Below are 24133 nucleotides of genomic sequence, written 5' to 3' on the forward strand. Positions count from 1 at the left end.
TGATAGCTGGGACCATACTTTCTACAACTTCTATCTTGGAATAATCTTTGTGTGATTTATTTTCACTTCAGTATTTCAGCCTATTAAAACATTTTGCATGTTTGTAATCATCAATTGGCCTTGTAATTCTGAAATCTTTCTTTTATATTGATGGCAGACTGCGATAAATCTGAAGCTGAAGTATTTATTGCTTTTACTTTCAATAGCCTGCAGTGACTTGGGTGTTTTTTCATCTTGGCTCTGTTCCCTCTTGCTACAGGTACATTGCCAGTTTCATCTTGCAACAAATTTATAGGCTTTCTTTTGAGCTCAGAATGAACTCTGTCTTACCCAAATCCCTCCCCATCCCCCCCAAATCTGGTTTGATCATCCTCTAATTTTCCGCTGAGATGCTAGTCTGCTGGGAGGCACAGGCTGCTCTTCAGCAGCACCTTTTGAATCATCACCTCTCTGAGACCTTTTATCACCACCAGATGGAATCTTTTTGGGTTTATCATTCATTCTCACTAATTACAAGAGTCTCAATTTTAACAATGAACAAAGTCTTCTGTACAAATTAACGTTCATCACCAGTGTAGCAAAGAGATATCATGAGAGCAAATCAAATTTAAACACACATCAAAAGCACAGCCTTGGCAAAGTCTTGGCTCTGGAAACTACTAACACGGGAGCCTTAACATTAATGAATACAGAAGGATAAACTAAGTATTAACATAGTCTTACAGAAACAAGAACAAAGGGAATAGTTTATTGAGGATGTTCCAGAGAAGAACCAATTTAAAAGGCATTAAAATACAGGATAAGATGGCAAGGTTAGTAATATTTCTACTGATGCCAGGAGGTCCATTCCATTTGGTTGCAGTGGTGATAGGGGCAGGACTGTGGAGCAACATGGCTTCTCTTCTCTCAAGTTGCTCAGTGAGCACATGCAGCACTGATGGGAGCACCAGGCTGTCTTCCACATAAATCTGCTTCTGCGCCCTATTATGCAACACAGGTCCAAACCCTGCAAAGACTGCTTAGCTTTCTGCATGGCAAAAGCGGTCATTGGAGTCAGACACACAATTTCCCAATAACCATGAGATTAGTCCCACTAGACTCCTCAAAGTGGGCAAAACAAAATACCTCAGTGATGCAAAATATCACTACAGGAGAAAAGCTATGAGAGAACCAAAGAAAGCACAGTGTGTTCAACAGTGAGCAGAAAGCAGTTCCACGTGGGTACCTGATAACATAAAAGATGCAAAGTCAAAGCAAAAAAAAAAAAACAAAAGCAAAATTGAGGTGGAAGAAGAGCAAAAGGAAACATGAACTACCAAATGGGCTATAGTTATACATGGCCTTGCAAAAAAAAAAAAAAAAAAAAGCCTCTCACACGGCGGGGGGAGGAAGCTGAAAGAAGAAAAATCATGGATACAGGGATGAGGTTTGGGTTACATAAACAAGAAAGAAAATACAACGCTTAAATATTTTATAGGAAAAAAAAAAACAAGAAAGGACAGAACGGGGACAGATCTGTTCGTGGTGAAAAACAATGCCAGGTAAGGCTGCAAGCGGTGGAAAGAAACGGAAGGTGGGAGAAACCGGGACTGAGCAGAGACGAGCCACACACCGAACCAGATCGCGAAGAGGACCGAGCCTACTCTCCGGGTGCGCGGGCTTTACCCACAAATAAATCGTTTTTGTGAATCACAACATACTTACGGAAGTCCAGCACCCCCTACAAGCAAGACAACCCCCACTCCTCGCCTCACGTCCCCGAGTCGTCCCGCGGCAGTGGCGGCTCCGCCCGGAGGAGGCTCCGCCCCTCCAGGTCCCGCCACCGCGGAGGGCGCCCTCTCCTGGCCCAGGCGGCAGCAGCGTGGTGTGCTTCCCTTCCGGTCGCCATCTCGCTTTACCCCGCGTGCTGCGCTCGGTTCCGATCCCGCGCACCCTCGTCTTTCCCCCCTGCTCCGGCATCGCTGCTTCCGCCCTAAGAAGGTACAGGGGAGACGGTGGGAGGTGATATGGGGAGAAACTGTTACGCGGCTGAGGGCTGTGGGTCGGGTCGGTGGGCGGCGGTGGTTGGGGGAAGGCAAGGCAAGGCGGTTACGGGCTGGGCCTGAAGGGAGCTGAGCAGGGCTTCGGCGGTGCTGTGTGCGAGCAGACTTTCCCACCCCTCGGTAGGGCTGGGGCGTTCTCCCGCCGGGGGTGTGAGTGTGGTGAGGGTTAGCTGCGGAGCCCCTTGTGCCCACCTACCCTACTGCCGGGCCTGGGTTGTTGTGGCTTGCGCCGCTGGGTGCTTCGTGACCCGCTTTCCATGGGCGATCTTGTTGCTTCCGCAGATGAAAGAAACGATCATGAACCAAGAAAAGCTCGCTAAGCTCCAGGCCCAAGTGCGCATTGGTGGCAAGGTAGGAGTCGTCTTCCCTCTCTGCCCTTGGGATTGCGTGTCTCTGCCCACACACTGGGCCTAGGATGTGGGATCCTGAAAACTTAGGTGGGGAGTAGACCTAAGGATTCTCAGCTTGGCTGGACCGTCCTCGTGGGAAGCTGCACTGCTGCAGGGATCTCTAGTCAGTTCAGTAGAAGCAGAATGTAGGAGCTGAACCTCCAGCCTTTTCTGTCTGGGTTTGTTATATTATATCTGACTTGTAGCCTATATTCTTGTATACGCTATATTGGAAGGCACTCTTAAGATTTGAAGAAGACCTTACAGCAAGTGATCTTGGGTATAGCTTTCATAACAGATTAGAGGGCTATGTTCCAAATTCTCGTTACAAATATTTAAGATGCCCATGGCTGTTTTCTTGCTTTTTAGGACAAAGCTGGAGTTTCTGTCCTTGTCATAGTCTCATCAGTAGGCAGCCTTAATGCGTAGGCAGCCTTAATGCGTAGGCAGCCTTAAATCAGGGTTAATCCAGTAATTAACTGGCTTGGTGATTTTGTATATTCTTTGTATGGGTTACTAGTTAAGCAGAGAATTGCTGTATTATATTGATGATTATGTGCATGTTACCAGCATGTGTGTATTGACTATAGAGATTTTTAACATTTGTCATTGTACTGTTTTGGTTTTTTCTTCCTTGTGAGAAAATTTGCATGTTGCCTGTGCTGGAAGATTTTAGTGACACTGCAAGGCTGCATATCTTAAAAACAAGCTAAATATTTGTCCTGGTTTCGGCTGGGATAGAGCTAATTTTCTTCCTGGTTGCTGGTATAGTGCTGTCTTTTGGATTTAGGATGAGAATAATGTTGCTAATACAGGGATGTTTTAGCTGTTGCTGAGCAGTGCTTACACTAAGTCAAGGCCTTTTCTGCTCCTTACACTGCCCTGCCAGCGAGCAGGCTGGGGGTGCACAAGAAGCTGGGAGGGGACACAGACAGGACAGCTGACCCCAACTGACCAAAGGAATATTCCATGCCATGTGACGTCACGCTCAGTATATAGACTAGGGGGAAAGCTGGCTGGGGGCTGCTGCTCAGGAACGGGCTGGGCATCAGTTGGTGGATGGTGAGCAATTGCATTGTGCATCACTTGTTTTGTATATTCTTTTATTGTTATTATTATTTTCTCTTCCTTTTCTCTCCTATTAAACTGTCTTTACCTTAACCCACAAATTTTATTTTTATTTTTTATTTTATTCTCTCCCCCATCGCATGGGGGGGGCAGTGGGGAGTGAGCAAATGGCTGTGTGGTGTTTAGCTGCCTGCCAGGTTAAACCACAACAGTATTACATTTAGGTGGAGGGCTGTACTTCATTATGTGTAATTTAATATTTTTGTGTAGGATGTTGATACAGCTAAATGTCATGTCGTTTCTTCCAAACTTTTTCCCTGGAGAAATCTAGAGCTCTGTGTCTGTAGGGGAACTTAACCTTTGCTTGTTTTGCTTTCTAAACAGAGGTGGTCTGGAATACTATGTAGAAGTATTATTTTTTAAAAAATATTTATAAAATATTTTGGGAAAATAAGTGTTCTTCAAATTTGTATGTGTAAGTCCATCAGATAGAGATGTCTATTTGGAATAAAAAATGAGTGTTTTGGGTTTTCTCATATTCATTTGTTAATGATATGTTGATAACTTTATGGTCTCTGACTCTTTATTATAAATATTTGGCTAAAACAGGTATGACACCTCTATGCTCTTCTGCTTCCAACCCTCCAACGTGGCACAGAACAAAGTTAGCTGACCTTGGTTGTTATAGCAATAAGTATAAGCAGGAGCCTCTCTGCATACCATTCCTTGGTATTCACTATAAACATCAGACCTTATCCACTAGAAGCGGATATTGTCTGAAAAATATGCCGTTAACTTCAGAGAGTTAGAAGAGGCTTAACTGAAAAGTAAAATTACTGAAAAGTAAAATTACTGAAAAGTAAAATTACTGAAAAGTAAAATTGGTTCTGTTCTACCTCAAACCAGGACACATGTTGACAAAACTTGTTTTGTGTCTTTCATCTTCAGAAAGAGGTAAATGGCTCAGCCAGGAAACCTGGTTTCTGCAGCAAGTATTTAAGGTGCTGCTGGCAGCCCTCTCCCATGGGTCCAATTCTGCCTGTAAATCCTCATTGCTCCAGTGTCTTTTCAGACTTGGGCATCATATTTGATATTGCCTCTAAAGCAAGCACTGTGCTGGGAGAGCAGTGATTTCTGCTCTTTGACAGCCTGGGCTTGTGCTGCTGCAACCTCCCCCTCTGCTCAGAGAGATTTGGGGACATGGCAGCAAACAGCTCTTCCCTGAGATGCTCCTTTTATCCCTGGTTTAGTGCGGCCAGACTTTGCTCTGCACAGGGTCTTGCTGAATGAGGAGTTTGTAAGATCAAGCCCTTGTAAGATCAAGGCTGATCGTGTATTCTCCCTGTATCGTGACCTCTCCTGAAAAATAGCATGTAAAAATATCTCCAGGAGAGATTAGAGAGGCCTAATCTACATCATTTGAAACAGACTGGAGTCTTGCTCTAGCCAGTGCTGAGCAGAAATAAAAATCCTGGGTGCCGGGGTACAGTTGCTACCAGGCTGCAGTGTTTCTGGTGACAACCTCCTCAGAGTCCCGTCAGGATTACAGCACTGAGCTGCTATGTGATTTTATATTTATTAATATACATAGGTCTTGATTTAAGCACAGCAGCTCAGCAGCAAAACTACCATTGTTTTATGGTGCAGGCAAGAGATCACAGTGAGATACATCCCATGACACATGGGTTTGCAGCCTAAACAGAAAGGAGAAGCAAGGGGAAAATGACCTTCGTGGTTTGAGGTAACTGGCAGTTAAAATACAATAGCCAGTTATCTCATTCTATATAATACATCTTTAAAAGTTAGATCATAGAGATCTGATCTCCTGATGGAGATCAGTGACAAGTGGTATCCCTCAGGGGTCTGTATTGGGACCAGTACTGTTTAATACCTCATCAATGATATAGACAGTGGGATCGAGTGCACTCTCAGCAAGCTTGTGGATGACGCCAAGTGGAATGGTGCAGTTGAAATGCCTGAGGGATGGGATATCATCCAGAGGGACCTGGAGAGGCTCGAGAAGTGGGCCCATGTAAGAAAGATGATCTAAGCAAAAATTAATGAGCTTCAGAAATTACTGAAAACTGTGGTCAGTCTTCAGTTTTATGCCTATGAAATACTTGCAGTGTTTTTTTCTAAGTAGGATATTGCAGAATCCCCATGAGAATTGTGGAATAAAGGTTCTCTGGTGCATTGCTTCCTAAAATCTCACACTTCTCACAGACGTGCAAAGCTTGCTTTATAGCAAGGGAAAGACTGCTGCAGTGTAGTTGCAGGAGTGGGGTTGTGTGTGCTGTAACACAGAAATAGAACTTTGTATACAAAGTTGATTTGTTAGCTACAGAGTAGTTATACAACCATGAGGATTAGCATTTGTGAAGACCTATTTAAATATTAATTTATAACTTTTCTTGCAAAGGGTACTGCCCGTAGAAAGAAGAAGGTTGTCCACAGAACAGCTACAGCAGATGACAAGAAACTTCAGTTTTCTTTGAAGAAACTGGGCGTCAACAATATTTCTGGAATTGAAGAGGTAATTGCTTCAAAGGGAAAAATGCTTTTCTATATAGACATATAAAATGTATCAAACTTAGTTTCCTGGTAAGTAACATGTTAAACTTGTCTGTAAATTATCAATAGTTCTTTATTGAGCTTTGGAAACTTCAGCTAGTTTCCTGTTAAATTGAAAAATCATGCTAAACTGCTTGAAATGCTGGATTTATTTTTTTTTTCTTGCAGGTAAATATGTTTACCAACCAAGGAACAGTCATCCACTTCAATAACCCTAAAGTTCAGGCATCTCTGGCTGCTAACACTTTCACTATCACCGGCCATGCTGAGACAAAGCAGCTGACAGAAATGCTTCCTAGCATCTTAAATCAGCTTGGAGCTGACAGTTTGACCAGCCTGAGGAGATTGGCAGAAGCCCTACCCAAGCAATGTAAGTTGAAACTTGAATGCATTTCATGCTGGCAGCTGACATGTGGCTTATTTGTATAGCTGCAGTGAAATGCAGTGCACTCTTACCGCCTGCAAGCATGTTATAAAATGCCTATAAAGAAATGGAACTCTTAGATCTTATTTATAGTTCAAATCCAACAACGAATATATCAGAATAAAGCAGAGACACCTGTCTCAGAATATCTTGCAGCTGGTCTAGGACTAGAAAATTGTATCCAGACTTGATTTCATGGTAGTTTACTTCTTGGTGTGGTTACCATATTTTGACATACTTAGTTCATTAAAGTTAGGTAGAGTTACTTGGGGAGACTTAGGTTTTAAAAAAAAAAAATGTACTTTGAGTATGTCTGTTTTGACACTTTCAATGGGAACATAAACAACGGGGAGAGAGACTTGAGGACAGACATCTTGCTAGTGCTTTGCTCCCTCACAGGTGTGGTGAAGCTATTTGTTCTTGCATGGGCTTTTTGATAGCTAAGAGGGAATTATACAGTATTTCTAAGGAAATATGTGTCGTGGTTTAGCCCCAGCTGGCAACTAGGACCATGCAGCCGTAGTGTCCTACTTGATCACATCATTGATATGTATGCACAGGGAGAAATTTGTTTAGATATTGAGGTATATCACCATAGAAGATAGATATCTTTACTGTTAATAGTACCAAAATGTGCACCATGCGTGATTGTTTTCAAGATCTTCAGTTAATATTACTGTGTCAGCTTTTGGCTTTGTCTGATTTTTAAGAAGTTAATAAATTGAAGGACTTTGATGGTAGCTTAATTCCTATCAGATTTCTTTCCACATGCCTCTGCCTTCCTGTTGTAGTCCTGAAACAACTGGGCCCAGTGTGTCCTAAGTAGAAATTTCTCTGCTATAAGGAGTCCAAGTGCAGAATACCTAGCTCCTAAATATCTTCCCTGCAGCGGTTGAAAAGCAGACATCAGCAGTGTGGAAGAGAAGCCAGAGCCTACTGCATTCTAGCCTTCTTCAGCTGAAGTGGGGTCCTTTGGATGTCCCAGTGCAGCTGTTAGAATACCAATTATGATTTTGAAATAGTTGAAAAATTGGGCAATGTTAACTGATTTCCTGGGACTCCTGCACTTAATCAAAACTACACTGAGCGATGAGACAGGTGATAGTTTTACACAAATAATAGCTAAGCTTTTGAAACAGACTTCTCAGAAGTTTGTTTTTCCCCAACAGTACATATAGATCCCCCATGTGGTATTCACATGTGTTTCCCTAAGCATTTAGCCATTGTGTCCGCTAGAGTTGACCCAGGTAAGTTACTAGTCTTCCTGGTATTGTGTCTCTACCATGTTTAATTTTTCTGTTTGAAAATAATTCCATACACAAAGGAAATTAATATTGCTTAAAGTACATGCGCTGTGTTCCTGACCAAAGGCACCAGAAGGCTGGGAATAATCCAGCTGACTTCTTTGGGTTAGAGCCAGAGAAATAATGAATTCAAAACGCTAGCTGTTATTTCAAAGTGACTGAATATACGGGGGGGGGGAATCCAAACCTACATGGATTAGACCTGAATTCATGGCCAAATTTCTCTCTGACTTTGTACTGAAACTTCTGTGGTGTAAAAAAAGGTGTAAATTGGGTCAGAATTAACCTGTGAAAGGTGGTTTATGTGAGGGCCAGGCAGCAGATCCATTTCTTTCAGGAAGCTGACGTCTTAAATGGAATGAACCTTAAGGAAGGCACTTTGGGGGCGGAAGTAACTGATCTTGCAGGTGTTGGTGAAATCCTTGCTACACTTAAGTGATTATTATGTCTCATAGGCTTTGACACTTCCTGTTTTTATGTAGAGTTTACCCCGGTTTTATTGTCTCATGCTTGGAGGTATGATTAAATCAGATGAAAGAAACAGTAAATCTGACATGCCTCGGAAGCAGAGAGGGAAATTGTTTCATAATCAAAATCAAAACTATGTCTTACTATAAGTAATTTTAAAATAATATAAAATGTCAATTACTGTAAAGTTGCATATTGGAAATACTGAGATATAATGGACTTTGTAAAAACAGATGTTAAACTTCCATGTTTGTTGAAAATATAAAATGAAAACTGTGTTTTCTTGAAGAAATATAACCTGAGCCATTTCTGATTAATTTTTAAGACATACTATGTAAAAACACGCTATATAAGTATACATAAGGAACAAAATTTCCTTTTTCTGTATTATTTATGTTACAGGAAAGTACTTGTTCTAAATGATGAACATTCAATATCTGCTTCATGTTTTGTCTTGAACTTCAGTCAGCGTTGAGTTAATAGATAAGAATTAATCCATTTGTTTCCTATATATTACCTGTAAATGCATCCTAGAAAATACATTTTCAGATTATATGGTGTTGTGGTTTAACCCCAGCTGGCAACTAGGACTATGCAGCCATTCATTCACTCCCCACTCCCCGCCAGTAGGGTAGGGAGAAAAAGGAGGGGGGGGGGAAAAACCCTCACGGGTTGAGGTAAAAGCAGTTTAATAGTACAGTAATGGAAGAGGAAAATAATAATAATAATGGTAAATGAATGCACAAAAGAAGTGATGCAATGCAATTGCTCTCACCACCCGATGATCGGTTGCCCAGCCTGTCCTGAGCAGCAATCATGGATTCCTGCCCCTGGGCCAACCCCCATTTATATACTGAGCATGATGTCTATAGTATGGAATATTCCTTTGGCCAGCTTGTCCTGTCTGTGCTCCCTCTCAGCTTCTAGGGGAAGCTGAAAAAGTCTTTGTCTTCATATAAGCATTGCTTATCAACAACTAAAATAATATCTGTTATCAGTATTATTCTCATACTAAATTCAAAACACAGCAGCTACTAGGAAGGAAACTAACTGTCCCAGCTGAAACCAGGATAATACGTTATCATCTCTGTGTGTGTAGAACAGTGGTAGAGAAAAGGACTGGCGTGATCATTAAGCTAGATAAACCAACTTCCTATTCCATCCTTAAATTAGTAAAAGAACCTGAACACTTGTTCTCCCTAAGACCAAGTGCCAAGCCACTCTCCATGATATTTGAAAAGTCATGGCAGTCAGGTGAAGCCCCTGGTGACTGGAAAAAGGGAAACATTGCAGCCATTTTTAAAAAGGGTAGAAAGGAGGACCCTGGGAACTACCACCCTGTCAGCCTCACTCACCTCTGTGCCTGGGAAGATCATGGAACAGATCCTCCTAGAAGCTATGCTAAGGCACATGGAGGACAGGGATGGGATTTGAGACAGCCAGCATAGCTTCACCAAGGGTAAGTCCTGCCTGGCCAACCTGGTGGCCTTCTACAATGGAGTGACTGCATCAGTGGACAAGGGAAGAGCTATGGATGTCATCTATCTGGACTTCTGCAAGGCCTTTGACACTGTCCCCCAAAACATCCTTCTCTTTAAGTTGGAGAGATATGGATTTGATGGGAGGACTGTTCGGTGGATAAGGAACTGGCTGGATGGTCGCATCCAGAGGGTAGTGGTCAACGGCTCGACGTCCAGATGGAGAGGGGTGACAAGTGGTGTCCCTCAGAGATCCGTACTGGGACCGCTGCTGTTCAACATCTTCATCAATGACATAGGCAGTGGGATCGAGTGCCCCCTCAGCAAGCTTGCCGATGACACCAAGCTGAGTGGTGCGGTTGACAGGCCAGAGGGACGGGATGTCATCCAGAGGGACCTGGATGAGCTGGAGAGGTGGGCCCGAGCAAACCTCATGAAGTTCAACAAGGCCAAGTGCAAGGTCCTACACTTGGGTCAGGACAATCCTCGTTATCAATACAGGCTGGGGGATGATGTGATAGAGAGCAGCCCTGCGGAAAAGGACTTGGGGGTACTGGTGGATGAAAAGCTGGACATGAGCCAACAGTGTGCGCTTGCAGCCCAGAAGGCCAGTCGCATCCTGGGCTGCATCAAAAGAACCGTGGCCAGCAGATCGAGAGAGGTGATTCTCCCCCTCTACTCTGCTCTCATGAGACCCCACCTGGAGTACTGTGTCCAGCTCTGGAGCCCTCAGCACAAGAAGGACGTGACCTCAGGAAAAAAAAAGGAAAGTATATGATCTTTGGAAAAGGGGGTTGGCTACTTATGAAAAATACCAAGATGTAGTGAAGCTATGCAGGGCGAAAATTAGAAGGGCCAAAGCTCAAGCAGAACTCGTCTTGGCCACCACAGTTAAAGATAACAAAAAGAGGTTCCGTCAGTATATCAATAGAAAAAGGAAGACTAGGGAAAATGTAGGCCCACTGATGAATGAGATGGGTGCCCTAGTGGTGGAAGACACAGAGAAGGCAGAGCTACTGAATGCCTTCTTTGCTTCAGTCTTCACTGCTAAAGCTGTCCTTCATGAATCCCAGGCCCTGGAGGCAAGAGGGAAGGTCTGGAGAGAGGAAGAGTTTTCCCCAGTAGAGGAAGATCAGGTTAGAGACCACTTGGCCAAACTGGACATCCATAAGTCCATGGGCCCTGATTGGATGCACCCGCGAGTGCTGAGAGAGCTGGCAGATGTTATTGCTTGGCCACTCTCCATCAGCTTTGAAAGGTCATGGAGGACAGGAGAGGTGCCTGAGGACTGGAGGAAGGCCAATATCACTCCAGTCTTCAAAAAGGGCAGGAAGGAGGACCCAGGGAGCGACTTGTTCTGGATGTCATATCCAAGCACATTCAAGAGCAGGAAGTTATTGGAAGTGGTCAACATGGCTTTACCAAGGGTAAATCATGCTTGACCAATCTCATAGCCTTCTATGATGTTATTAGTGGTTGTCTGGATGAGGGCAGAGCAGCAGATGTCATCTACCTTGACTTCAGCAAGGCTTTTGACACTGTCTCTCATAACATCTTCCTTAAGAAACTGAGAAAGTGTGGACTAGACGAGGGGACAGTGAGGTGGATTGAGAGCTGTCTGTGTGACAGGACTCAGGGTTGTGATTAATGGAGCAGGGTCGAGTTGTAGGCCTGTAACCAGTGGTGTCCCCCAGGGGTCAATACTTGGACCAGTATTGTTTAACATATTCATCAACGACCTGGATGAGGGGACAGAGTGTATCCTCAGCAAGTTTGCTGATGATACCAAACTGGGTGGGGTGGCTGACACCCCAGAGGGCCGTGCTGCCATCCAGCGTGACCTGGACAGGCTGGAGAGCTGGGCAGAGAAGAACCTAATGAGGTTCAACAAGGACAAGTGTAGGGTCCTGCACCTGGGGAGGAAGAATGTCAGGCACCAGTATAGGTTAGGGGTGGACCTGCTGGAAAGCAGCTCTGAAGAAAAGGATCTGGGGGTCTTGGTAGACAGTAAATTATCCATGAGCAAGCAATGTGCCCTTGTGGCCAAGAAGGCCAACGGAATTCTGGGCTGCATAGGGAAGACTGTGGCCAGCAGGTCAAGGGAGGTCATTCTCCCCCTCTACTCTGCACTGGTGAGGCCACAACTGGAATAGTGTCCAGCTCTGGGCTCCCCAGTTCAAGAGGGACAGGGAACTACTGGAGCGAGTCCAGCGGAGGGCAACCAAGATGACTGAGGGACTGGAGCATCTCCCTTATGAGGAAAGGCTGAGAGAGCTGGGACTCTTTAGCCTGGAGAAGAGAAGGCTGAGGGGGGACCTGATTAATGTTTACAAGTATCTAAAGGGTGGGTTGAAGGAGGATGGTGCCAGACTCTTTTCAGTGGTTCCCAGTAACAGGACGAGGGGTAACAGGCACAAGCTGGAACATAGGAAGTTCCGATCAAATATGAGAAAAAACTTCTTTACGGTGAGGGTGACAGAGCACTGGAACAGGCTGCCCAGGGAGGTTGTGGAGTCCCCTTCTCTGGAGACTTTCAAGACCCGTCTGGATGCAGTCCTGAGTAATGTGCTCTGGGCAATCCTGATTTAGCAGGGGAGTTGGACTAGATGACCTCTAGAGGTCCCTTCCAACTCTGAAATTCCGTGATTCCATGACCTGTTGGAGCAGGTCCAGAGGAGGGCCATGAAGATGATCAGAGGGCTGGAGCACCTCTCCTATGAGGACAGGCTGAGAGAGTTGGGGTTGTTCAGCCTGGAGAAGAGAAGGCTCCGGGGAGACCTTATAGCGGCCTTCCAGTCCCTGAAGGGGGCCTACAGGAAAGGTGGGGAGGGGCTGTTTGCAAGGGCATGTCGGGATAGGACGAGGGGCAATGGGTTTAAACTAGAGCAGGGCAGGTTTAGATTTGACATTAGGAAGAAGTTCTTTACAATGAGGGTGGGGAGGCACTGGCCCAGGTTGCCCAGAGAGGTGGTGGAGGCCCCATCCCTGGAGACATTCAAGGCCAGGCTTGATGAGGCTCTGAGCAACCTGCTCTAGTTGAAGATGTCCCTGCTGACTGCAGGGGGGTTGGACTAGATGACCTTTAAAGGTCCCTTCCAACCCAACACAGTCTATGATTCTAAAACTGTTTGTGAAAAGTAGAGGAGGGACTTAAGTATGTGGTGTTTGGAAAAGGTGCTGCTTCTACAGGGTGAGAATTGGGAGTAAAAGACAGGCTTGTTGACACTGGGAACATCCTTTACATCCTGCGTGTGAGGTCTTCCTACTTCTTTTGGTAGTTGTGAACTTGATTGTTATGTTTTTTCTTCCCGTGCTTTGCTGCCAGCAAAGATAGGCTCTATTTCCATTCCTAAAACTGATGATGCTTCACTTCTGTCACCTTCCCACTGAAAAAAAAAATCCTGCTAGAAGTATTCTTCAGAAGATGAGGTAAACCGCTTCTTTCCCCATGGAGCTTGGGTCCCTCCCTTCCTAGTGTCACCTGTGTGGCTTCCTTGTGGTAGTAGTGGGGCTTGAAAGAAAGAAAACTTGTAAGGATTTAAAATAATCCCTTAAGATCTCTCTTCTTATAACAAGGTAAGTATATTCTGGATAAGCTAAATTGCGCAGTTTTGATATTGGGGAAGCTTGTTTAAAGTGCTTGCTCTGTATGACCTGGTAAATGACTATTTCTTTCCACTTTGGGTGGATGCCAGAGTAGTTGCACAAACCTTTCCAGTCAGCATTGTCTGCTAGATTTGGAAGTCTGACATCAGAGTGAAGTGTCTGTGATGATTACATTTGCAAGTGCTAAAGTAAACTTAATCTGGTCTTGGTAATGAGAGAGAATACAGACAATTTAGGAAGAAATAATGTGGTTTGCTTTTAAAATGTATTTGTCACTAAGATGCACTCAAGCTGTAACAGTTTTCTGCTGTTAAACAAAAGGAGGGTTAGCTGTGACCTTGTCCCAAGCCCTTTCAGAACAAAGTTTATGCATTCATCTATTTTGGTTCTCTAGAAATCAGGGTATAGCAATTTCAGAAGTCTAGTATAAACCCATCTCTTTCCTCATTCTTTTCTTGAAAACTGAGAAGGATTACTTAAGATAAAATGGAGGTGATAGGCTAAGCTGTCTCTAGGTAGTACAGTTAAGAATAGCAGTAAAAGTAGTGGCACAGGTACCCAGGGACCTGAGATATCTATTCTTAGCATTATACTGCTGCAGTTTCACGGATACTCATTGGTCTGCTACAGTGGATGTGGTTAAGTCTCGTTAGCTCTGGCAAATATAATGGGAATAGTTAAGAAATTACTGAGTCAGCAGAGATGTGGACCAGGACATGTGGTTACCTCAGCCACCTAAGTATAAAATTGTGCATCCAGTTCCATATTCCTCTGACTTTGCTAGGGAACAATAATATCTTTAAGTGCCTCTAGTCATGTGTATCTATCTGCAGTTTCACAATTACACCTTAGTTTTCCTTGAAGGCCTGGGATCATCAGATCCTGAGATTTCTTTTTAACTTGCTAATTTTGTAAAATATGTAAGCCTTAAGAACCACTGAGTAGTCAATAAACCAAGCTGCTTTTAAGAGAAATTGGTAAAATCTGCACTTTTAGTTGAAAATGATTACCACGCAAGGCACTATATATCTAGAACCAAGGCAGTGACTAGTAAACTAGCAAATGACATCATCTACCTGGACTTGTGCAAAGCATTTGACACTGTCCCGTGTGACACCCTTGTCTCTAAATTGGAGAGACATGGATTTGATCAATGGACCACTCAGTGGACAAGGAATTGGCTGGATGGTTGTACTCAAAGAGTTGTGGTCAATGGCTTGATGTCCAAGTGGAGATCAGTGGTGTTCCTCAGGGATCCGTACTGGGACCGGTGCTGTTTAACATCTTTGTTGGTGACATGGACAGTGGGGTTGAGTGCATCCTCCGCAAGTTTGTTGATGACACTAAGCTGTCTGGTGTGGTCAACACGCTGGAGGGAAGGGATGTCATCCAGAGGGACCTTGACAGGTTTGAGAGGTGGGCCCGTGCAAAGGTCCTGCACATGGGTTGGAGCAATCTCAAGCACAAATACAGGCTGGGCAGAGAATGGCTTGAGAGCAGCCCTGAGGAGAAGGACTTGGTGCTGGTGGATGAGAATCTCAACATGAGCCGGCGATGTGTGCCCACAGCCGAGAAAGCCAACCGCATACTGGGCTGCATCAGAAGAAGTATGGCCAGCAGGTCGAGGGAGGTGATTCTGCTCTCGTGAGACCCCACCTGGAGTACTGCGTCCAGCTCTGGAGTCCTCAGCACAAGAAGGACACGGACCTGTTGGAATGGGTCCAGAGGAGGGCCATGAAAACGATCAGAGGGCTGGAGCCCCTCTCCTATGAGGACAGGCTGAGAGAGTTGGGGTTGTTCAGCCTGGAGAAGAGAAGGCTCCGGGGAGACCTTATAGCAGCCTTCCAGTGCCTAAAGGGGGCCTACAGGAGAGATGGGGACGAACTCTTTATCAGGGAGTGTTGCGATAGGATGAGGGGTAATGGTTTTAAACTGAAAGAGGGGAGATTTAGATTAGATATTAGGAAGAAATTCTTTACTGTGAGGGTGGTGAGGCACTGGAACAGGTTGCCCAGAGAAGTTGTGGATGCCTCTTCCCTGGAAGACTTCGAGGTCGTGTTGGATGAGGCTTTTAAGCAACGTGGTCTAGTGGGAGGTGTCCCTGCCCATGGCAGGGGGGTTGGAACTAGATGATCTTTAAGGTCCCTTCCAACTCTGACCATTCTATGAAACTGGTTTAGCGGGCATATTCTCATTTTCCAGCTGGGCTGTTTGAGCATTATCGGTAACAAAGGGTTAGTTTTAGATTTTTATTCAGCAGGGGAACTGGATAGATCATTTCGGTTTTGCTTTGTGTTGTTTGAAAACATTATCAAAGAGTTTGAGCTAAACAGCTTTGTAATCAAGATGCTTATGGTGATGAGCTTGACTGATGCTTTTGAACTGCTTGCTCTTGCAGCTGTGGATGGAAAAGCACCACTTGCTACTGGTGATGATGATGATGAAGTTCCAGGTAAGAACAAGCATGCAATGGAGGAAAAGGAAGTGAATTTTGCTGAGAGATAAATGTGCAGCATAATATTGGGCCAAGGACTGTAAGCGTATTGAATAGTCACTCACTGTTATAGAATTTTTGTGGGCATTGTTTTCAGACACCATGTGATACTTAGATGGACCATTGGTTTGAGCTAGCATTTTTGTCCTGTGTAGGAGTAATAGCTATGGCTAAGATAATTACTTAATATTCATTAAGAGTGGTAAGAAACTACCTTTTCAGTATCACTTTGCCCAGTTGTGGATATGGTGAAGTTAAATGCTCTTAGAATTGTGCTTTATAATGAACCATCTAAAACTTATTTGTTTAAACAAGAAGAATGAACCATGAAGCTCTTAAATGTTGTTTGGTCTGTATTTTATTATCTGAATGTGGTTTTTTTTTTTGCCTTGTAAGCACTTGATATGAAGTAAAACTTGGTGAGGAATTGGCAGAGCAGAAGTGGGCCAAACTTTAATTTCACCATTTTTCTTTTTCTAGATCTTGTTGAAAACTTTGATGAAGCTTCAAAGAATGAGGAAAACTGAACTTAGTGACACTTTATTCATAAACTTAAAACTTGAAAAAGCTACATGGAGCTGCTATTTTATATTGTGACTGCTTTTATTTGATTTTATTTTTATTTCCTGATGAGATTTCAAGATTTGTAATATTTGGAAATTTCTTGAAACTGCAGCTCTTTTTCAGTTATTGTTTGTACACAATATTATTTTGGGGCCTGGTTGAACAAGCCTACACTTTGAAATAAGTCAGATTGCTAATTAATCTCTGCCTAAACACAATTTTTGGGTAACTTGTATACAAGCCAAACCCCATCTTTAATGAATTTTGGTATACAATAAAAAATATAAAATAAACATTCTGGTGTGGTTTTGTCAGAAAAGCAGGAAAAATAAATTGGCCATAAATATTAAACAATCATAAAAGGTCTTGCTTTTCTGCACAGCATTTTCCTTTTGCTGTGTTAGAAAACTGGCTTCTAAAAAAAATTTTGGTGCATAATGGAGCATTTTAGACTTAATTGGTGAATTCCCAGTGTTTGCAGGTCAGAGCACATACACTGTGTTCCTGAGACACTTTAATCTACTGAATTTAAGAAATAGACCTGTATTCTGGAATTACTTTATGGTTGTATGGGGTTTGCGTGGCAAGGTTGGGGAGGGCTGCAGGGGTGGCTTCTTTGAGAAGACACCAGAAGCTGCCCCCAGGTCTGACAGCCAATGCCAGACAGCTCCAAGAGGGACCTGCCACTGGCCAAATCGACAGTGGTAGCATCTCTGTGATAACATTTAAGAAGGGGTAGAAACTGCTGTGCAACAGCAGCTGAGAGAGAGGAGTGAGAATATGTGAGAGAAACAACTCTGCAGACACCAAGGTCAGTGAAGAAGGAGGGGGAGGAGGTGCTCCAGAGCAGAGATTCCCCTGCAGCCTGTGGTGAAGACCATGGTGAAGCAGGTTGTCCCCCTGCGGCCCATGGAGGTCCATGGTGGAGCAGGTGGATGTGCCCCAAAGGAGGCTGTGACCCTGTGGAGAGCCTGTGCTGGAGCAGGCTCCTGGCAGTACCTGTGACCCTGTGGGGGACCCACAATGGAGCAGTTTGTGAAGAATTGCAGCCTGTGGGTGGGACCCCATGCTGGAGCAGGGGAAGAGTATGAGGAGGAAGGAGTGGCAGAGATAAAGTGTGTCCTGGTTTGAGGTAAAACAGAACCAATTTTCTGTTCGGTAATTTCACTTTTAGCTAAGCCTCTTTTAACTCTGAATCTCTCTGAAATTAACAGCATATTGTGCAGAAAATTGTTAATTCTCAGAGTGATAAGACCTGATTGTTTATAATTTATGCCAAGGAATGGTAGGCAGAGAAACTCCTGCTTATACTTATTGCTGTAACAACCAAGGTCAGCTCACTTCATTATTTGCCCCATTGGAGGGTTGGAAGCAGAGAAGTGTAGAGGGGTCCCACCTGCAGGGAGGAGCGGACAGGACAGGTGACCCAAAACTGACCAACAGGGTATTCCATCCCATCTGCCCCATGCTCAGTATAAAAGCTGAGGGAGCAAAGGGTCAGCCCTCTTTCTTCAGTGGCTGGTGTCCGAGGAGGACTTTGTCTGTTTGTCTGCCTTTGATCCTGATCTGTGCATTCCTGACTCCACATCTAGAATCCAGTTCCCATCCGTCGCTGAGTCCAGTCTGGGATTTCCCCAGTGCCTGCCGATGATGTGATCATCATCCTGGGAGCTCAATACTGGTTTTGCATATATATTTCATTATTTTTATTTTATTATTAATACTTTCATTAAAGTAGTTTAGTTCCTTCTAAACTCATAAATCTCTCTCTCTCTTTTTCCCTCCTCTCCTTGGAGAGAGAGGTGGGGGGAGAGCATCTGTCATTCACCTCAGTGGCCAGGACAAAGCATTAGGAACTGACCTCAACCCCCATTCCCCATCTCCCTTGTGCCGCTTGGGGGGAAGAGGTAGAAAAGTCAGGAGTGAAGTCGAGCCTGGGAAGAAGAGAGGGCTGAGGGGAAGGTGTTTTAAGATTTGTTCTTATTTCTCATTATCCTATTCTGTTGTTAATTGGCAATAAATTAAATTTCCCCAAGTCGAGTCTGTTTTGCCCGTGAGGGTAATTGCTGAGTGATCTCCCTGTCCTTATCTCCACCGGCAAGCCTTTTGTTGTATTTTCTCCCCCTATCCAGTTGAGACAGGGGAGTGATAGAGTGAATTGGTGGGCACCTGGTGGCCAGCCAAGGTCAACCCATCACAGCAATCTGCAGGCAAGCTTGATGTGATAGCGCTTAGTCAGGCTTCTAGTACAGTTGAAAAATGGGCAAGCTCTGGCTAAACCCTATTAAATCCCTGCAACAAAATTTGTTTGACAACAAAATCCATTTGATGACAAAGTCCATTTGTTGTCATTAAGATACACCTAGCTTATCTTAAGCATTATAACCTAAAGGGCTCAAAGAACGGTTGCGTCAGAAAATGCTCTGCAGAAGCAGCTTGCCTAGCTACTCTGTATCTGTAGTACGATGACTATCGTTAATATTGTGTAAGATCATAGGCATAACAACGTTGCCATTGTCTCCAAAAAGGCTTTTGTTTAAAAGTGTTATGCTTTTCTGCTCACATAAAATGACAAGTTTTCAAGAAGATCCACATACCCTTAGAAAATATACTGGTACATTTTTGTGCATTAATAGATAATTATTAATTATCTATTAATAGATAATTAATAGATGAGACCAGCTCCAGTGCAGGTAAGTCCGTACTGGGGAAGGGAATCGCGGCAAAAAAAGGCCGGCAAGGGGCTCGTTTTTGGGACTTTTCGAAGCCGGGAAAAGCGGCCAGCCAGAGCCGGTGCCCGGTGCTTCCGGGGGGTGGTGACAGCTGAGGAGGAGCGGGGCGGAGCCAGCGCCCCCAGCGGCAGGTCTGAACGAGGAGGGGGTGGGACCACTCCCCCCTCATAAAAGCAGCCCTTCGGGAGCGCACTGAGCAAACAAGCAGCGAGTGGGTGTTTCCTGGGTGTTGCCCGCGGAACCACCTGGGAGCACCAGAGGAGGGTGTACGTCGGCGAGGCGACATCAGCGGCAGGCAGCCACTGCAGAGTGCGGCGCGGGACGGGTGACTGCGAGGGGAGGAACAAGGGGAGACCAGGCAGGCTAGGTAGACCGCAAAGAAAACATGGTCTCCACTCGGTCTGTAGCCAAAGCCAAAAGGAATAAAGTGACCCAAACGGACCTGATGGAGAGACATGCAGCCGTCCAGGCGACGGGCTGCATGGAATGTCTGTCACTCTGGCAGGAGGACAGCAAAGACAGTGCCTGTGTGCGCTGTGACCAGGTAAATGATCTTAAGGGGGAAGTGGAAAGACTGAGGAGCATTTGGGAGTATGAAAGGGAGATTGATTGGTGGAGCCACACCCTGCCATCCTTAGGGAAAAAGCAGCAGGAGGAGGCTCCACGAGAGGCAGAGGATCCCCTGCCCTCTTGTCACCAGGCAGAAGGAGGGGAACTAGGAGAGGATGGGGGGGAATGGAAGCAGATACCTGCTTGGGGCAGCAGGAGAGCCCCCTCCAGACCCCCCATCCCCCCCCCAGGTGCCCGTACAGAACAGATATGGGCCTCTGGAGATAGATGAGGAGGGAACTAAGGATGCTGATAAAGCCCCATCCAGGGAGTCGCCAAAGCAGCCAGCTCCACGCATTAAGACTGCTTCTATGAAGAGCAGGAGGAGGGCAATAGTCATAGGGGGGTCCATTCTGAGGGGAACTGAGGGTCCCATATGCAGGCCGGACCCTTCCCACAGGGAGGTCTGCTGCCTCCCTGGGGCCTGTGTTAGGGATATAGCCAGGAAGCTTCCTGGCCTGATATGGCCCTCAGATTACTACCCTCTTTTGATCTTACAGGCAGATAGTGAGGAGCTGGAGAGTAGAAGCCTGAGGGCAATGAAGAAAGATTTCAGGGCCTTGGGACAGCTTGTCAAGGGTTCGGGAGCACAAATTGTGTTCTCCTCTGCCCTTCCAGTTTTGGGGACTGACGAATGGGTGAACAAGAAAATCGTACGGATCAACACCTGGCTCCAAAACTGGTGCTACGAGCAGGGCTTTGGGTTCTGTGATCATAGTTTGATCTATGGGACAGCAGGCCTGCTCGCTAAGAATGGGAAAACCCTGTCCCAAAAGGGGAAAAGGGTACTAGGCCAAGAGTTAGCAAGGCTCATGGACAGGGCTTTAAACTAGTATCGAAGGGGGAAGGGGATAAAACCAGGCCCACTAGTAACGAGCCTAGGGATAAAGGGCCAAGGATGGGGGTGAAACCGGTAGCCCAGCTCAAGTGCATCTACACAAATGCACATAGCATGGGCAACAAACGGGATGAGCTGGAAGCCATTGTGCAGCAGGACAGCTATCATGTAGTTGCCATCACGGAAACGTGGTGGGATGACTGTCACGACTGGAATGCTGCGATGAATGGCTATAAGCTCTTCAGAAGGGACAGGCAAGGGAGGAGAGGCGGGGGTGTGGCTCTGTACATTAGGGAATGTTTTGATTGTATGGAGCTAGATTCCAGTGATGATAAAGTCGAGTGTTTATGGGTAAGGATGAAGGGGAAGGCAAATAAGGGAGATCTTGTGCTGGGAGTATGCTACAGACCACCCGGCCAGGATGAGGAGACAGATGAAGTATTCTATAAGTGGCTGGCTGAAGTCTCGCAGTCGCCAGCCCTTGTTCTGCTTGGGGACTTCAACCTGCCGGGTATCTGCTGGAAATACAACACAGCAGAGAGCAGGCAGGCTGCGAGGTTCCTCGAGTGCATGGAAGAGAACTTCCTGACACAACTGGTAGGGGAGCCTACCAGGGGAGGTGCCTCGCTAGACCTACTGTTCACAAACAGAGAAGGACTAGTGGGAGATGTGGTGGTCGGAGGCCGTCTTGGGTTTAGTGATCATGTTGGAGAGACAGCCTTGATGCCAAAACACTGGTGTGTTATCAACACATTTCTAGCTACCAATACAAAGCACAACACTATGTGGGCTGCTATGGGGAAAATTAACTCTGTCCTAGCTGGACCCAATACAAGTGCATTGAGGACAGCTTCCTAGTACAGGTGATGGAGAGCCTGACCAGAGGAGAGGCACTGCTGGATCTGTTGCTCACTAATGCGGAAGAACTTATTGGAGAGGTCAAGATCGGAGGTAGCCTGGGCTGCAGCAATCATGCCCTGGTAGACTTCTCAATCTTGAAGAGTACTGGACCGGTAAAAAGTAGAGTCAGGACCCTAAACCTCAGAAAGGCAAAGTGGGATCCCTTGGGAAACTGCCCTCAGAGATAAAGGAGCGAACAAAAGCTGTGAGATATTTAAAGACAATTTTTCTTAGGGTGCAAGAGCTCTCAATCCCGATGTGCAAGAAGTCAGGCAGGGGAGGCAGGAGGCCAGCTTGGCTAAGTCAAGACCTCTTAGCCAAATTAAAACGTAAAACCAAAACGCATAGGCAGTGGAGGCAGGGATACACATCCTGGGGAGATTATAGAGATATGGCCCAGGAGTGCATGGAGGGGATCAGGAAAGCCAAGATGCAGCTGGAGCTGAACTTGGCTAGAGATGTGAAAAATAACAAGAAAGGTTTCTTCAGGTACATAGGACAACAAAGGAAGATGAAAGAAACTGTACCGTCCTGATGAGTGAAACGGGAGACCTGGCCACAACTGACATGGAGAAGGCTGAGGTACACAACAACATTTTTGCCTCGGTCTTCACCAGCAAGTGCTCTAGCCACACCGCCCACCTCACAGAATCCAAAGGCAGGGACTGGGAGAATGAAGTAGTGCCCACTATAGGAGAAGATGTGTTTCCACCCCTGGGGCAGTCAATTCCAGGTGTATTGGACACCCCTCCATGTGAAAGCAAACTCTGGCCTGCACTCTGCTGCCAAAGGAATTGGAAAAAAAACACATCAACAATGTCAATTGTAGCATACCACTTTGTCCTGGTTTGGGGTGGAGCAGAGCCCACTTTCTGTTCAGGGAGAGAGGCTCTTGCTCACACTTGTTGCTGTGGCAACCAGGGTCAGCTGACCTGGTTGTTTACCCCATGGAGGGGTCGAACCTGTGGGGAGGAGTGGACAGGTCAGGTGACCCAAGCTGACCAATCGGGTATTCCATCCCATCTGCCATGCTCACTATAAAAGCTGAGGGATATTTTTAATATTTTATTAGAGTAGTTTAGTTTTTTCTAAACTCATAAATCTCTTTATCTCTCTTCTTCCTCTCCTTGGAGTGAGAGGTGGGGGAGAGCATCTGTCATCTTGTCATTGGACAACCCAGCCCAAACCATGACACACTTGGCTGCCTTTGACTCCAGTTCATACTGAAGCTCTAACGTATCTGGTACAGAAGCACTCGGTGGTGGCGTCACTTCATTCAGGCCATGATAGTCTACTGTTAACCTCCACCCTCGGTCAGACTTTTGCACTGGTCATATGGGACTGTTAAAAGGTGAGTGAGTCTTGCTGATCGCTCCTTGGCTCTCCAGTTGATGAATCAGCTCATGAACGGGAGCCAGGGAGTCTTGGTTGGTGCGATGTTGCCGGTGCACTGTCCTGGTAGCAATCAGCACCTGCTGTTCTTCAACTTGCAGCAAGCCCACAATGAAGCAATCTTCCAAGAGGCCAGGCAGGGTAGATAGGTGTTTGGTCTTCTCTCTGTTCACAGTGGCTACACCAAAAGCCCATCAGTACCCCTTTGGGTCCTTGAAGTACCCTCTCCTATGCCAAGGATACAAGGGACCTCTGGGCTAGTCACAATGGGGTGCTTTTGCCACTTGTCCCCTGTTAAGCTTGCCTCAGCCTCCAATACAGACAATTGTTGGCATCCCCCTGTCACTCCAGAGATCCCTATGGGTTCTGTGCCCCTATACCCTGATGGCACCAGCGTACACTGTGCACCAGTGTCTACCAAATCCTTATACTTCGGTGGGTCTGATGTGCCAGGACATTGAATCCACACAGCCCAGTATACCTGATCATTCCTTTCCTCTTCCTGGCCGGAGGCAGGGACCCTCTATTCCCATTCCTGGTCAGAGTATTCACTGTCTGACCCTTGCAGTGCCAGACCAGAAGTCCCCTCACCAGGATCAAGGGAGGTGATCTCAGTCCTTCTGTGGCTGGGCAATTGCTGATTGCCTTCTTGTGTCTCTACACCAACTAAGCTGACAGCCTTCTTGGGTGGTCCCTTCTTAACAGCTGTTTTCCCCTCTCAGTTTGCATACATGGTCTTCCAGCTTAAAGGTGGGTTCACCATCCCACTCCCTCATGTCCTCCCCCGGTCATGGAGGAAGAACCAGTGTGCGCCAAGTGGCATGTGCCTGGGGCTCCTTTTCCCACTGACTGGGGCAGGAGAGGACTGATTTTTCGGGGCATCCCTGACAGCCAAGGCACTGGCCCATAGGGATGAGGAGGTACAGAGATTTTCTTTAAAGTCTTGGAGCCAAGAAGACACTGTTCACAGCTGGTGTATCCTTATCCGGGCTATATATTGCTGCCTAGCTGTTAGAATATGATGCTGGGGCACTTTGAATCACCTTCCTCTGCATGGCCTGTATGCACAGGACATCCTCTGGATCTTTGGAGACTTCATCATTGTCTAGATCACTGTAGATGACTTCCAGCACTGCTAATTCTCTCAGGTACCAGATGCCTTCATCTGCGGTAGTCCACTTTCCTGGGGAGTTCACAAGATCTTCCTTGAACGGATATCTTGCCCTCACACTTGAGAGGAGTTGTCTCCAGAGA

The 24133-nt window shown here is 45.8% G+C and overlaps 1 protein-coding gene across 5 annotated transcripts; it reads left to right on the forward strand.

Annotated features, from left to right (window-relative positions):
- The first annotated feature begins 1869 nt into the window (after positions 1-1869).
- Positions 1870-16670, forward strand: LOC128902105 (transcription factor BTF3-like). Of its 5 annotated transcripts, none has more exons than XR_008463626.1 (7): positions 1877-1980; positions 2325-2393; positions 5919-6032; positions 6239-6440; positions 13070-13320; positions 15749-15802; positions 16325-16349. XR_008463626.1 is itself a non-coding variant. In XM_054184487.1 (6 exons), exons 2-6 carry the CDS (start codon positions 2325-2327, stop codon positions 16369-16371), a joined length of 486 nt encoding a protein of 161 aa, XP_054040462.1. In that variant the 5' UTR covers positions 1870-1980; the 3' UTR covers positions 16372-16670. The 5 variants fall into 5 exon arrangements, 3 of the variants coding, with proteins under 3 accessions (XP_054040462.1, XP_054040460.1, XP_054040461.1); XR_008463627.1 differs by having other exon boundaries at positions 13070-13173; positions 16325-16342; XM_054184487.1 differs by lacking the exon at positions 13070-13320 and having other exon boundaries at positions 1870-1980; positions 16325-16670.
- Positions 16671-24133: the final 7463 nt, after the last annotated feature.

Source organism: Rissa tridactyla, chromosome W (assembly GCF_028500815.1).
Source record: "Rissa tridactyla isolate bRisTri1 chromosome W, bRisTri1.patW.cur.20221130, whole genome shotgun sequence".
In the NCBI taxonomy this organism is placed as follows: Eukaryota; Metazoa; Chordata; class Aves; order Charadriiformes; family Laridae; genus Rissa; species Rissa tridactyla.